General features: G+C 39.9%; 2 protein-coding genes and 2 long non-coding RNA genes across 5 annotated transcripts in view; 2 read left to right on the top strand and 2 right to left on the bottom strand.

Moving 5' to 3' along the window:
- Positions 1-3,192, top strand: part of kalrnb (kalirin RhoGEF kinase b) — a 38,389-nt gene extending 35,197 nt beyond the window's left edge. For both annotated transcript variants that reach the window (XM_028468628.1, XM_028468637.1), the window contains one exon: positions 17-3,192. In XM_028468628.1, the coding sequence (XP_028324429.1) occupies positions 17-202 (186 nt within the window). In that variant the 3' untranslated portion in view covers positions 203-3,192. The remainder of the gene's footprint in view (positions 1-16) is intronic.
- The window catches only part of LOC114477058 (uncharacterized), a 30,311-nt gene extending 21,738 nt beyond the window's left edge, over positions 1-8,573 (bottom strand). Inside the window, exons 1-2 of the long non-coding RNA XR_003675663.1 lie at positions 8,499-8,573; positions 7,527-7,631 (exon numbers count right to left, since the gene is read on the bottom strand). This is a non-coding gene — a long non-coding RNA (uncharacterized LOC114477058). The remainder of the gene's footprint in view (positions 1-7,526; positions 7,632-8,498) is intronic.
- Positions 7,585-14,159, top strand: bco1l (beta-carotene oxygenase 1, like). The gene is made up of 11 exons (XM_028468959.1): positions 7,585-7,792; positions 8,512-8,640; positions 8,740-8,869; positions 10,282-10,429; positions 10,652-10,799; positions 11,144-11,364; positions 11,563-11,829; positions 12,099-12,204; positions 12,488-12,582; positions 13,398-13,509; positions 13,741-14,159. The coding sequence occupies exons 1-11, from the start codon at positions 7,729-7,731 to the stop codon at positions 13,893-13,895; spliced, it is 1,575 nt and encodes a 524-aa protein (XP_028324760.1). The 5' UTR covers positions 7,585-7,728; the 3' UTR covers positions 13,896-14,159.
- LOC114477083 (uncharacterized) lies at positions 12,450-14,994 on the bottom strand. Its single transcript, XR_003675668.1, has 2 exons — positions 14,903-14,994; positions 12,450-12,646 (listed from the first exon to the last, which is right to left on the bottom strand). It is a non-coding gene; the product is annotated as an uncharacterized LOC114477083 (long non-coding RNA).
- Between the last annotated feature and the right edge of the window lie 700 nt (positions 14,995-15,694).

A 15,694-nucleotide genomic window follows, 5' to 3' on the forward strand; every position in this document is an offset into this window, starting at 1 on the left:
TCTGTATCTTGTCCAGGAACTCGTCATAGTGCTGCAGGACTTCGCAGCAGTTCGAGAGGATGAGATCTCTGTGTTACGGGGGGAAAAAGTTCAGATCCTGGCATCCAATCAGCAGGGCCAGAGTCTGGTTTACCGACCGGCTAATAGCGACTCACCGGCCGCCGAGGGCTGGGTGCCACGCAGCATCTTCAACACACACTGACACGAACACACATGAGCAACACACGTGTGTCATCTCACACTAATATAGACTTAACTGGACTCAAAAACTGTGAGCCAACGCAGTTGAAGAAAGCTGAGAGACTCCCTCAGGACCAAGGCAATGGTATTATTTACCTAACCGACAGCCATGGGATCTCAGAGAATGAACCACACCATCAAACCAATCTGGTCACAATATCAGATAGAAATCATTATAAAGACACCCAAAAACAAACCAGTTAGATTCCTGCTAAACAAACCAGTTCAGTGGCTACTTTAAACACAAAATCAAGTTCAACTGATGGCCCAAATCCTCAAAAAACAGGTTACAAACTAACCAAATGATTCAGTAACCATGACCAGTCCAACCAGGTTAACTTTAGTTTAACCATAGTCCCAAAATACATTAACTAATTGGTTAATAACCAACTTAAAGACCAGCACAGCTCAACACAACCTTTAAAAGACTGGAAACCATTAGGTACTAGTTAACAAATAAGTACTTGGTCTACATCCGCCTAATCTTTAACCGAAACCAGTTAAAACAAGTATAAATCCCATCAAATACAACAAACCAGAGCCAGACTAGATTCCACAGAACTATAACAGTTTAAAGTTCAGTCAAAGGCTAAAAAAGAACCAGGCAGAAAGAAATATCTGGTGCAGCTCAAAATGATCCACCAGTTAAAAACAGCTAGAAACAAAAACCAATGGATCAGCGGGTACCGGTATCCTTTGAGAAAACCTTCAGAGAGAACAAATCTTTTACCAGAAAACACAAAAAAACAGCTTTCTGAATGATCATGTGTGGAGTCCTCAGAAGGTGCCGGCCCTAAAGTTTGGGCACTGGACAGACGGGCAACACCGTCCTCAAGACACTACATTACCGATGGAGACAGTCTAAAGCCCTGAAGGCTCAAATAAACAAATAAATACCAACAGGTGCTGTTAGGCTCCGCCCTTCTTCCTGGTGCTCCGACCAACTGCATCCCAAACCACAACCCCTTCCCGTTGACATCACCGACCAGTTTACTGTGGAGGGAGGTCACTTGGCCAAGACACCAACAAACCTGACTCCGTCCTTTCGGGAAGCTGCTGTTGCCTAGCAACAACAGACTGTTTACAAAAAAGGAGCGGAGCCGAGACTCTGTGAATAATGCGTATATATAGACACACACTGCTACGGTGACAAATATGAAGAAAACCTACGATAACCAAGAGTGTTTTTCACCTCCAGAGAGAAAAAAAACTCATTTTAATATATGTGTGTCTGTGTGAGTGTGTATGTGGGTGTGTGAGAGAGAGGCTGTTTGTGTGAGACACCGTCCTGTGCGAGTGTGTGTTTTTCCACAGACACTTAGTTGGTGTCCTACTGTAGCGTTGCCATGGCAGTTTGTTGTGTTTACAGTGACCTTTGACCTTCTTTTAAGGGTCTTTCTAGCCAACCATAACTACCATAGCCACTAGCACCCAACCTTCTCTGCCACTGTTACCATAGTAACCAGGAACAGAAGCAGGGAAGGAGGAGCTTAAATGGCAGTTGGGCAGTTTCCAATTATGCATTTCTTGTGTCTGTAAATAAAAAGACCCGACATCGATCAGACGATCCGAAGGCAGCAACTCATCGACTGTGACCGAAACTGTAACTTCCAACCACCAGTCTTTACCTTCTCTTAACCAGTCTCTGCTCATCTCTAATCTTAACCAGTCCCTAACCCTTTGTTAACCAAACTATTGCCCTCTTTACCCTGTCTTAACCAGTTTTCACCTTATCGTAAAAAGTCTCTACCTTCACTTAAAGGGTACCTGTAGTGAATTTTGATTGCAAGCTCTGTTAAAAGATGATATATAATATTTGAGGTTGGGTAACTTCCTTTAAAAGTTATTGTGGAGCAGGAGGAGGAAACACCTGGTCACGCTGACACGGTGGCCACCATTTTGCTCATGTCAGACACCTGTCATGATGTTGGGCCATTAGCAACTAGTGCTGCCAGTGGCTCCGCGACACACACCTTTACCTACACAAAATTTCCTCAATGTCCTTCCAAACTCGTCCCCTGGAAAGTCCACTCTCTCCTACTCACTCATGTCGTGCAGAGTGATTTCCATCACTTCTCGTAGATGAACAGTACAGCCATCTGCCAGCTGTAGCTGCTCCGATGCACAACAAGAGCTCACAATAACAGCTTCATACACAACAATATTTAAGAAAATGTGGAGAAGAGTGATACAAAAACCCAAATAAAGAGGAAAAAAAATCGAAGAAATCAGGTGGGACCTAATTTAACACTACAACAGAATTCAAGGCTTAGCATCACATCCGGTTGCTCCTCCAGGATTGTATTTTAAAGTATAACATCGTGCAAAAAAAGTACTGTTTTTAAAAAATAAATCTGCACATATTTTATTGGTATTACATATACATATATAAATATATTGTAATGTATATACATACACACATTACTAGTACAGGTACCCTTTAACTAGTCTTCATTTAATCACTCTGTACCTTCATTTAACCAGCCTCTGCCTTCACATAACCAGTCTCTACCTTCTCTTAACCACTTAACCAGTATCTACCTTCTCCTAATCAGTCTCTACCTTCTCCTAACTAGCCTCTACCTTCTCTTAACCAGTCTAAACCTTCTTCTAACTGGTCTACATTCTCCTAACCAGTCTCTACCTTCTCCTAACCATTCTCTACCTTCTCCTAACCAGTCTCTACCTTCTCCTAACCAGTCTCTACCTTCTCCTAACCAGTCTCTACCTTCTCCTAACCAGTCTCTACCTTCTCCTAACCAGTCTCTACCTTCTCCTAACCAGTCTCTACATTATCTAAACTAGTCTCTACCTTCTCCTAACCAGTCTACATGATCTAAACTAGTCTCTACCTTCTCTTAACAAGTTGCAACCTTTTCTTAACTAGTATCTACAGGTCTCTCTCTTTCTGGTGCCAACCTCAAACAACACCCCGGTCCTTAATGGTGATGGTTGAGGTAAACACCTGCAGTTCAAGGTTTTATCAGCGGCCAATCAGCTGCTGAGAAGCCTTTACGTTTGGTCAACAGAAAAAGGAAATGAAGACTGAAACAACCAAGTCGAAAGCAGTCTGTTAGAGGTTTTACACTGAGATGTTTCACAATAAGAGTCAAAGAGGATGACAGGAAGTCAATACTGATGTTTGAGTGTCACTGTGGTACTTAACTCCTTACTGTTTGACTGCACTTTGAGAAAAAAAAGCTACTTTTTAATTCAACATTTTGGCCAGAATGACATGAAAGAATTAAACCTTTCAGATTACATTGCCTGAGTTTGGAGGTAAAGTTGACTGTTGGGATCAGGTTTGGTGAATGTCTAGGTTTAGACTGGAGGCTCTCTGTTCCTGGAATCACGCAAAACAAATTTGCTGCAACTGAGGAGCTCTGTTCAGTTCATTTGTGTCGGTTTTCTATTTTCACACCTGAACTGTGACCAAGCTTTAGGAAACCACACATAAACAGCTGATGTTCAGGAAATATTAAAAAAAAAAAACTAACCAAACATCAAGACGAGGACAATGACGTAGGGTTGGAATTTACGAGACACACTTTAAAAAAACAAATAGAATGAAAAGCACAATTATTTGTCTGTTTTAACAGTATTTGAAACAAAAATGCTATCAAATGTGTGGAAACTAGCTGTGCGTCCTTTTTAGAGATGGGGTAATGCCACTTGGTGTGTTGTATTCGTGAAATGCTGCGTTCACAACGTGTGGAAGTTTCTAAAACTTTGTTACCCATGAAGTTATTAGAATCAAATACTGCAGTTAAAAAAACAGACACCACTTTGTTTACGATGTTTTCGTGTCAGTGTCACAACTGATGATGCAAAAAATAAAAAATAAAAGTTGTGACATTTTGGAGTGCACGTGACAGTTTTACACCAGAAAACACACCGCGGTGTCCAAAATAATCCAGATTAGAAGTAGTCCTAAAGAAGTAGTCCACTTGGGGAGTAGTCCAATATAGAGGGTCTCCATTTAGAGTAAATGCACCAGATGCATCAATATTGAGAGGTAGGGCATTATTGAGCTAAAGTGACTGGTTGAATATTGGACAGGGTCCACGTCAATGAATGGGGAACATAAAGAGTGTCTAGATTTTGGTAAAAAAGAGTGGAGGGTCTATACTGTGTAGTAACGCTAACCACATGTTTAAATGGCAGACTATGGGGGGAGGGGGGGTCTAAACTGACAATTGTAGAATATTGAGGGTCTACATTTAGGGTAGTAAACTATGGAGGTTCTAATATTGAGTAATGAACATTTTAAGGTCGACTTTGGGGAATCGGAGGTAGTAAAAGGGCTACATTGACGGTGGTGTGCTGTGAAAAGTCTACAGTTGTCAACTATGAAAGGTCCAAATTGAAGATTGTGAACCCAGGGTCTAATTTAGGACAAGTGGTCTTTGGTCTACATTTAGTAATTGTTTATCAGTTCACTCTACACAATAAAGTGTCTAAACAGAAGGTTTAAATTAAAGATCGTACACTGGAGGGTTTAAATTGATAGGGGACTACAAAGGGTCTATATTAACTCATTCAGTGCCAGCCATTTTCAGATTTTCTATCCCCCCTCAGTGCCAGCCGTTTTTCAGCATTTTGATTGATTTTAAAGACCTACAAAATATTTTCTACTATAATTTGTTTCTGGCTCATTTCGTTCGTTTGTATTCAGCCGTTGAATAAAGCAAGTTTTACACAAATCTTCAGTTTCAGAGCAAAAAGCTGAGAAAAAAGCCTTTTTCTAAAAAAAACCCCGTCAGTGACTTTAAAGCTATTTTTTTTTTTTGCTTTAGTGACAACTAACATCTGAACATTGTTTCCTTATATAAAACATATAAAGCAAAACAAAAAAAAAACACTGAGACCGGGCTTTTGATGGCAAAATGATTATCATTTTGCTATCTGGGTCAGAGTTGAATGGATTTCTTACTGTATTTTGGCATTCCCGTTTCTCTCCCGTCAGTCTGCACACACGCAACTTCCTGTTCCTCCCGGACTTTTTATCGTTTTATCTCACCATCGCCACACTATCCATGAGTTCCACACATGCACTGGTCGAGCGTGCGCTGCTGGGAACGTCAACTCTCGTACTTGGCGCCATTTTCTGTCTCAAAAACGCCTTTCCTCCTCTCCCTCTGAGTTCTGCTGAGCACGAATGATCTCTCATCCAAAGGTGCGCTGCTACCTCCTACATATCACCTATTATTTTGCCATCTGTTTTGCTATTTATTTTGTATAATGTCACCCGTTTCTGTTTCTTCCTCCTTTGCTGGGTAGCATCAGACGCTAATCTCTCATCTAACGGTGCACTGCTGGCATCTTCAGGGCACAGTTGGTCACTACTACAACACCCCACAGCTTAGATATTGATGAGGGACCTCTGCCAGGGTGTTTTCTAGTAATCCTTGTGAAAAAACGCAAATGATGAGTTATTTCGTCAATGGCACTGAGTGAGTTAAGGGTAGCTGACAATAAAGGCTCCAGAATGTGTGCAAGCAGTAAATGGGGGACTATGTAATATCTAAATTTGAGGTATCTGACTATGTATGGTTTACACTGATGACAGCAGTCTCTGGAGTGCCACTATAAAAGGTATTTGTCCCTAAAGGATCTTGATGGTGGACTGATGAAGAACTACAACAGTAATAATAGCATAAAGTTAATAGAATGTCTAAATTCAAGGTATTGGTCTATAAAAGGGTCTTTATGGTGATATTGGACTATTAAAAGTTTGCATTGATGATAGTGGACTTTGTAAGTTCTTGATCAGGATAGTTTACCCTAAAATTGAGATGGTGGACTATAAAGGGACTAGATTATGAGATGGTGGACTATGGAAGGTTTACGTTGATGATAGTGGACTATAAAAGGGTCCCGATAATGGACGGCGCACTCCAGCAGGTGTCGGTTTGAAAACCAGCCTTGTGTCATGTTGCAAACTGAGCGAAAGAACAGTATTATTGTACAAACCAACAGCTGCTACGTGACTGCAACTCTCTTGTCAGTGTTTGTAATAAACATCATTTTACATCCATCTCTGCTCTGCTGATTTGTTCCACATCCAACCAATCAGAGTCATGACACAGGTCACATGACACAGTTCACACTAATGTTCAACAATGGACGAGGTCAAAAGTTACATAAACATTTAGGGAGCAGAGTTTAAAACATAAAAAAATGCCGTAACTTTGAAAACCAAAGGAATTCGAAACAAAGTGGAAGACACTGGGAAACAAAATATGAAGCGTAATCCAGGAAAACGAACCAAGACATCAAAAACAACCCACCTGCAAACACACTGTGACCAATTAAGCAGTCCTTCAATAGTGCAGGGTAAACAATGAGAAAAACCTGAGGGGAAACTACTCAATCTTTCTGCAGTTACACAATGACACAACAGGGGGCGCCAAATACAAGAAGGCACATAACCCATGAACAGTCAAAGACTGAAGGTGGACCCAAATAATCCACCCCCATCTCCTTTCCAATCCACTTTTCCTTAACCCCTGGAAGTGTTTAGTGGTGGCCATGATAAGGAGTGTTCTAATTCTCTAAAAGCTAAGGAAAGGAGGCTATATTCAGAACGAACTAAGAACAAGAAGTCAGGAAGAAAGCCCCTCAGGACTTGTACCCACAATAATTACATTTACAGACTGTAAAAGTAAACTCAGAGTGTCACTAACCAACCGAACATAAAACAGGAAAACTGAAGACAAAATGTATTATATTTATATTATATTTAAATCTCAACTAGAACAGAAGATAGTAAGGTGTTATTTTTTTTATCAAAACTTAGTTCATATATCGACCTATTCTAAAAAGGGATAAATATCCTTAATGATACACTTTTGTGAGTAACAAATCACAGACATTGATAAAAGTTTCTCATCTTTTCATGTGTAGAATAGTTCAATGAGAAATAGTGCTCCCGGACTAACTAAAGACTAACTTTTAATCTTACCGATAATTGTTTTTTTCAGTGATCGGCCAAAAATCTCTGATCAAAATTTCCTATCACTTTCTTCTGCTGTCGTGGCTCTAAATAACAAGTGGTTTACGTTTACGATGCCGTTTGCCTGCTCACTGATGTAATCACATCTGTGTGTGTGTGTGTGTGTGTGTGTGTGTGTATAAAATAGCATAACTGTACTACTAAAAATAACCCCAGTCCAGTTTCTGTTTACTGGTTGATAACAACCATAATGAGGTCATAACGTCCTGCTCCACTTTACACCGATTTCACCCGTCACAATAAAAGCCACCACAGGGATTTTTCTACCAACCTTGTTCCTGAGCAATGTAGATAAGGTTGAACCAGATGGGGTTTTATAATGAAAAGCTGGTTGAAGTCCACAGCAGGAGTTATGCAATGCTCACAAGGTTCAGATCTGCAGCGGAAACAAAGAATTAACAGTCAGATAGAACCATCACTTGCGAACATATAAAAACACAGACACAGACACACACACACACACCGACACAAACATGCAATCCATCATCGCCAAGAATGGGACGGAGACACCGGTGCCGATCAGGGCTCAGGTAGAAGGTAAATCACTATTTATTTATTTATTTCGTGATTTTTTTTTTTTTTATTATTTCATAATTCCAATATCATTCCAATGAAAATTGCTGATTCACTAAGCTGAGATTTGGTTGATATTGATAGATATTATAACATTGGTTTTGCTCTACTATCAACCAAAATAACATAATAAATCCAACAGTTGTAAAAATATATGCAGATATTACACTTAAAGAAATAACATTGTTATGGCCAGTAGACACACACAAAAGTGTACATGTACAACACCTATACGCAGTATAACATCTCGGAAAGGGGGTAGGAAGAAGTAAAACTTGAATTAATATAACATTTATTAGCATTTTAGTGATTTACTACTCATTAACTGATTAAACAATTCTAATACATTGTAATATCTTTTTTCTAGATACAATCTTTACATTTGCAACATTTTTCCAAAAAAATTCTTACTAACAAATTTGATAATAATGTTCTTTTAATTAGTAATTTCTTTCCGGAATGTGTTGATAATGTTAATGATGTACAGTAAGTAACATTTCAAGTTTACCTTTTGTCCTGTTCATGTTTTCTCTATTAAATAATTTTATAGTTTGCCTCCTGCCTTTTATATTGTAAATATTTTTCAATAGACAGGTTTTTTCTTCCTTTACATTTTTAAATAAGAATTAAAAGGTCTCAGGAAAATATTATTTCTGAGCTCTGTCTTTACCTTTGAACTTTAGGATCTGTCCCGTCATGGCTTCAGGGCACCCTGTTGAGGAACGGACCCGGAATGTTCTCTGTGGGCGGACATGAGTACAACCATTGGTTTGATGGGCTCTCACTGATCCACAGCTTCACCTTTGTCAACGGTAAAATAATGACTTAAAAAGAACTAACACTAAAAACTATTTAAAACAGTGGACAGTGGTGGGTGAGACTGAGAAGTGAGCTGTATTGCTTTATTTCAGGAGAGGTGACATACCGCAGTAAGTTTCTAAAGAGCGACACCTACAAGAAGAACACCAAGGCCCAGAGGATCGTCGTGTCTGAGTTTGGAACCATGAGCTACCCTGACCCCTGCAAGAACATCTTTTCCAGGTAGGCATCAAACAAACAAACAATCAATAAAACAACGAAACATATAACCGACCGACTCATGCAAGAACATATTCTCCATGTACATAGCAAAACAAACAATCAATCACTTAATAAAACAATTAACCAAACAACCAATCAAGCTACCAAACAACTAACTGACCATATATCCATCCATCCATCCATCCATCCATCTTCTGCCGCTTATCCATAGCCAGGTCGCAGGGGCAGCATCCTTAGCAGGGAGACCCAAACGTCCCTTTCCCCGACCACCAGCTTCTTTGTGGGGAATCTCAAGGAGTTTCCAGGCAAGCCGAGAGACATAGTCCCTCCAGCGTGTTCCTCGGGGTCTCTTTCCGGGGGGACGTGCCCTAAACACCTAAACACTAGGGAAAAGTCCGTGGGGGCATTCTCATTAGATGCCCAAGCCATCTCATCTGGCTCTTCTCAATGCGAAAGAGCAGCGGCTCTACTTCGAGCCCCTCCTGGATGACTGAGCTTCTCACCCTATCTCTAAGGAAGAGCCCAGCCACCCTACGAAGGTAAGTCATTTGGCCACTTGTACCCGCAATCTTGCTCTTTCGGTCATGACCCAAAGTTCATAGCCATAGGTGAAGGTAGGAACAAAAATCCACTGGTAAATCGAGAGCTTTGCCTTTTGGCTCAGCTCCTGCTTTACCACGACGGATTGGTGCAAACCCCAAATCACTGCTGAAACTTGTGGATTTCCTGCTCCATCCTTCCCTCACTCATGAACAAGACCCTGAGGGACTTGAACTCCTCCACTTGGGGCAAGACCTGCAAACCAACACAGTGAGAGCTGAGGTCAAGGCCTGATGGAGCCAACGGGACCACATCATCTGCAGAAAGCAGTGACGCAATCTTGAAATCACCAAACCGAAACCCCGCAACGCCCTGGCTGCACCAAGAAATTCTGTCCATAAAGGTTATGAACAGAATTGGTGACAAACTATCCGACAAAACCAACCAACAAACAACTAATTCACCACTTATCAATGTCAGATATATCACCCTCACAGTCTTTAGCACCAATACTCCCCAGTGAATAGGACATTTAGAAAAGGTTTATATTGCACATGTTGGCTGTAGAGACGAGAAGTGTTAACCTGGCACCCATGGAAGAATCTGTTCTTCTTGGTATAAATAGAGGCTGTGAGCACATCCTATCTCTGAAGGACACACTCCAATACAGTAGGTGGCATTATGCACCTATTCAAGTTGGTTGCAACATGCCAATAACCAAGAAAGCAGAAAGATCCTTGATTTCTTTCTATCCTTCGCTCAGAGGAAGCCCCTGAATAGGGCACATTTAGACATTCCTACTTGAATCTTCTCGAGAAATATATCGAGAACTTTTTATCGTTCTCAGGCTTTGAACTCTGGTTTCTCTTCAGAGCGTTCACTCACCTCTGCAACATCATTCCCGACTTCACTGACAACAATCTGATCAACATCATCCGCTACGGTGAGGACTACTACGCTTCCTCCGAGATCAACTATCTGAACCAGGTCGACCCGAACACGCTGGAAACCGTCGGCAGGGTGAGTCCTCAGGATTTTCTGGAAAATCCTGAGTCAATGAGCCTTAATCTGAACCTATTTATAAATTAAAATTTGGGATCCACTGATTATTATTAGCCATTACTTGCATTAAAATGTAGTAGCAGTTCATATTGGTCATTAATAGATAACCGACCTAGACTTTCCTTGTACTGAAATTCGTAGCAACACTCTTTACACATTTTACTCTTCTTATTGTTTTAGATAAACTACCGAAACCACATCGCGGTGAACTTAGCCACGGCTCATCCGCACTACGACGAGGAAGGGAACACCTACAACATGGGCACTTCCCTCATGGGCCTGGGCCTGCCAAAGTATGTCATCTTCAAAGTCCCTGCAAATGCCTCAGGTAATCTGGAAACAACAGATTTTGCTATTCATCATTTACCAAACACAGATACTTTACATATTGACTATGTAGTTAGAGGGTCAAACAACTAGGATGCTAGACCATAAACAGTGAAATGAGCGACAAGATATGAGCAGAACTGATTTATGACCCTGATGTTTGCACAGCTTTTGTTCTACAGAGATATCAAAGCAGAAACTACTTCTCAGTTCAGGGAGAATATTTACAACAAAACAAATCACTTTCAAGGATCGTCGCAGCAATTCACAAGTACACCTGTACTCACTGGAAAAGCAATATAAACACAAGTAAACGGTACGTGTTTGGGTGGATGTTTGTTTCAGATAAAGAACTCAAGAAGCCGGCTCTGAGGAAGGTACAGCAGATCTGCTCAATCCCGTTCCGCTCCACTTTGTTCCCAAGCTACTACCACAGTTTTGGCATGACGGAGAATTACATCGTGTTTGTGGAGCAACCCTTCAAACTGGACATTGCCAAGTTGGCCACGGCCTACTTCAGAGGGGTGAACTGGGGGAGCTGCCTGAAATACGACAAGAACGACATTGTGAGTCGCCTCTGACAATCAAAGCGCTGAAAGTAAAGAACCGTGGGGTTCCGCTCTTGGTCCCTTTCAAAATGTATCAGTTGGTAAATTACTGTAATTGGTCTGGTGATCAGGCAAGTCCAACATTAACCTGTCAATGAAGAATCAGCCCAAATTACAACCTGCTATCTAAACAGTTTCCTTCTTTTCTATTTTCAGACTTTGTTTCACGTCATTAACCGAAAGACAGGAAAGGCGCTCAGCACCCGTTACTATGGCGACGCGCTGGTGGTCTTCCATCATCTCAATGCCTATGAAGACGACGGACACCTTGTGTTCGACCTCATCAGCTACAAAGACAGCAACTTATACGACATGTTCTACATTCACAACTTGAAGCAGGACAACAGTAACTTTATCGACTCCCACAAATCCTTCTCCCTGCCAATGTGCCAGAGATTTGTGCTGCCACTTGACATCCACAAGGTATTGTTGCAGCAAGAACCACCCAACCAGAGAAACACATACCTCAAGGGGTACTTGGAAACACTCATGAATGTGTTCTCATATTAACCAAAGACTTATGTCACTGTAGACCTCCACCAGACCAATATTCCATCATTCAACAAAAAAACAACATTGACAGACAAGCTTTAATGTGGCACTACTACATGAGAAGACAATAAAAGTACATTTTACATGGAAGATGAGGTCCTATGCACAGCGCATGAGAATAAGATGGTTTTTCTCTGCAGGAATCTCCCAGAGGATCAAACACAGTCACTCTGACGGACACGTCGGCACAGGCAACGGTTCAGGAGAACGGTTCGGTTTACTGTCAGCCTGACGATCTGTTCGAAGGTTTGTTCTACACGCAGACTGTTTTGGGATCATCGCCGTTATAAAGAATTAATTATGTTGAACCAACGTTGAAGGTTTTATACTCCAGACCAGTAGGTGGCACTAATTCACTTGAAGATTGTTAACATTTGGTTCTTGATGAGATATTCTGAATGACATGTAAAAAGGAAGTTCGCTACTTTCGTTGGTTTACTTGTGTTTCTAATCTTAAAAAAAGAGGAAAAACCCACAAGGATTTTGCTCACCTTTGATAGACTGCTGGTTTGTTGAATTTTTCCTTCAGGTCTAGAGCTGCCGGGGATAAACTACAAATTCAACGCCAAGAAATACAGATACTTCTACGGCTCCAGGCTGGAATGGTCTCCTCATCCCAACAAGGTAAACTTCTCTCCCTCCACCTGAAGGTTCTCCAATATGTTCATCTCAGACAGTTGACTGTAGGCTACAACATCATTAAACATACTTAGGAAATCTTTACAAACTTTTTAAAAACATTCTTTTTACAAACACAATGAAACAGCGCAAAGCCTAATAATTAGGTTAGTTTATTCACTGACATCTGTAGAAAATCACACTAGGGAAAAAAGTTAAACAACTTAGTTTGATAGTAAATACTAGTTGGATTGAAGATTGTGGTATTTGGTGGTATAATGTTGACCAATGAAAAAGTTCCATTTCCACCTCAAAATTTTACGGACCGTTAAATGACCAAAATCGTTAATACGGAAACATGGCAATCACCGTCAAAGTGTTGTTTAGCGCTGTGTTTTCTTTTTGGTCGTTTACTTTTGTTTCGTGTTGTTTCCAGCTTCTTTATGAGTAATTGTATTTTCTATTGTTTGGTGGGTTGGTAACCATAGTGATACCTGGGTATTTTGAATGACCAACGTTTTTCACGAAATCTCAACAATTACTGTGGAAGTGATTGTGAACATTATAGTTGTTTTTTTTCCCCCACACAAAATTGTTAGGAAAATATATACAACTTTAATGTAAATCACTTGGGAGTAGTAATTTACCAATATGTCCAAACTCACTGGAAATGTTGAAAATCCCAGACAAACTAAACTAAATATTGTGTTGCAATTGACGGCACCATTAAGATGAGACAAAGCTTTACGCTCACAAATGTGACTGCTAGACATGTTTATATCTGTGTTTGATCACTTATAACCAGAGCCCCATTCCCACAGATTGCCAAGTTCGACATTGTAACCAGAACACACGTGGAGTGGTGTCAGGAGAACAGTTTCCCATCAGAACCCGTGTTCGTGGCGTCTCCCGGTGCTGTGGATGAAGATGATGGTGAGGTCCATCATCATACCTGGTGTTTCATTTGCCAACCTGTCTTCAGTTTAGGGTTTCACCCTGGGTCTGAAAAACTAGATAAATTGGCGGGGTTTTTTTTTTTTGAGGTTGCCACCATCGTCAGAGCAGTTTCTGGTTATATGCACAACAGGTCCACATATGCCACTTCGGGGGCATTTGATTGTGACAGTGTTAATTTTACATTTTTTCATGTTTCTGCTCTTCCAGGGGTCATCCTATCGTCTGTTATCTCTCCTGATCCTAACATTTCTCCATTCCTGCTGGTCCTGAATGCCAAAACCTTTGAAGAGCTAGCCCGAGCCTCAATCCCGGCCAATGTCCACATGGACCTTCATGGAATGTTCATCCCAGCCTCGGTTTGATAATGGAAGCATTTGAGTCTCTTTTACATTCGCAATATGGGTTAAGCTTCACGACTGGACGAAACGTGCCATTATTGCACTGCAACACCCGCCACAAACAAAGCACAGACTCTGTCACTTAAATGCAAAATTTTTATTTTCATTTCTTTAATGAGAACATATTAAACATGACTGTCTTTCAGCAGTCGAGTCAGTTATAGGCCTGTACAATATTATATATTGTATTAGTGGGGTCAAGTTAAACATTTTTCCTAAATATATATATATATATATATATATATATATATATATATATATATATATATAGTGCAATGATGGAATTTCAGTGCTAAATACATATTTTAATATTTTTAATTGATTCATTCTGTGAAGCATTAATATGAATTCATACGATTGCAATGTTATATTATAGTAAGGTTAGTGCACATTCAGAGTCATAAAAGAAATCGGACTAATCATTTGCGTAATTTTTTTATTTTTTGGTGGTTCGGTTTTCGGTCTTGTTTTTTCATTTCCGGTGCATCTCTAATATATTTCTTTACATACCTGTCTAATATGTATCCAAACGTTTGTCAGTCACGAGTCTAATAGATATCGAAATGTGGCAGGAAAGTAGACAAGTACCGGTATATGACGTTCACACAGTCATTTATGTGTTTTTATATTAATTTGAATGTATCATTGTCGTCGTGTTAAAAATGTATTTCTGTCACTGTTTCAGGACACACAATAAAGTTTACTTTGTCTTATTTTCACATTACGATACATGAGTACAGTTATTTATTGTACATTTTAAATAAATAAAGGATTTAAATGTATGATTTTAAGATATTTTAAACCTAGATTAAGATATGGAATATTTATTACAATAACGTACTACTGTCATTTGCCTCCAATGACCATTAAGACCCAGTAGGTGTCAGTATTTAGCAACGCAGTCCCGACACAGTATCAAAACAGTTTAGTAATGTTACGAGTTAATATCTAGAATGTGTAGTACTGCTTACCTTTTAGGAAATCGGTTTGCATGCCAGGGATTTCAACTAGCGAACAACCGTCATCCAGGTAGATAACACCTCACCAATGCTGCTACACGCGGGAATCCAAGGAGGAAGTGACGTAGCACAAGGCGCACAGGTGCGTATAATTACACCAGCAGGAGGATGGAGAGGCAGGCCATCCAGCCACATGACTATAAATATAATGGATCACCTCAAAGATATAAATCCTTGTTTTTAATTAGAAATAATGTGTAGGTTAAAAAGTTGCAAACCAGACAGAAAAAGTTTAAAAAGGGTTCAAAGTGTCAATATTGGCTTAAAAGTGGCAGAACTGTAGAAAAAATGCATTAAAATGAGCAAAAATATGGCAAGAAGTGATGAAAATAGGTTAAAATATGGCAAGTTGGGTGCAGTTGCAGAAAAAAAAAAAAAAAAAGCAAAATTGGCCTCAAATTGTTAAAAAAATGTTTCTTGAAGGCATCTGGCAACCCCTTCCTTGTGTCTTGTGACCCAAAGGTTGAGAACACCTGATCAACAGAATTTTAAAAATATATATTTTTCACCACCCTAATATATATATATATATATATACACACTCTAATATCCCTCTAACCACCTATTAATCTATCTAAACACATATCCATCTAAATACCTATTATCTAAAGTTTTTCGATGGATATTTCAATGCTCTATATATTTAATTTTTTAAACATTCTATCCATATATCTATCAACCTAAGGGACAATCCTGCCATATTAATAAGTTGAATTGATTAATGTAGATTTCTCCACTGGTTCC

Source organism: Gouania willdenowi, chromosome 2, assembly GCF_900634775.1.
Source record: "Gouania willdenowi chromosome 2, fGouWil2.1, whole genome shotgun sequence".
NCBI classification, from domain to species: Eukaryota; Metazoa; Chordata; class Actinopteri; order Blenniiformes; family Gobiesocidae; genus Gouania; species Gouania willdenowi.

What these genes read in the sequence shown, in the direction of transcription:
- bco1l (XM_028468959.1), top strand. Translation starts at nt 7,729, where the DNA reads ATGCAATCCATCATCGCCAAGAATGGGACGGAGACACCGGTGCCGATC. An exon ending in AGTCCCTGCAAATGCCTCAG is followed by an intron (nt 10,800 to 11,143) that starts GTAATCTGGAAA and finishes TGTTTGTTTCAG; the next exon opens with ATAAAGAACTCAAGAAGCCG. An exon ending in TGCCACTTGACATCCACAAG is followed by an intron (nt 11,830 to 12,098) that starts GTATTGTTGCAG and finishes TTTTCTCTGCAG; the next exon opens with GAATCTCCCAGAGGATCAAA.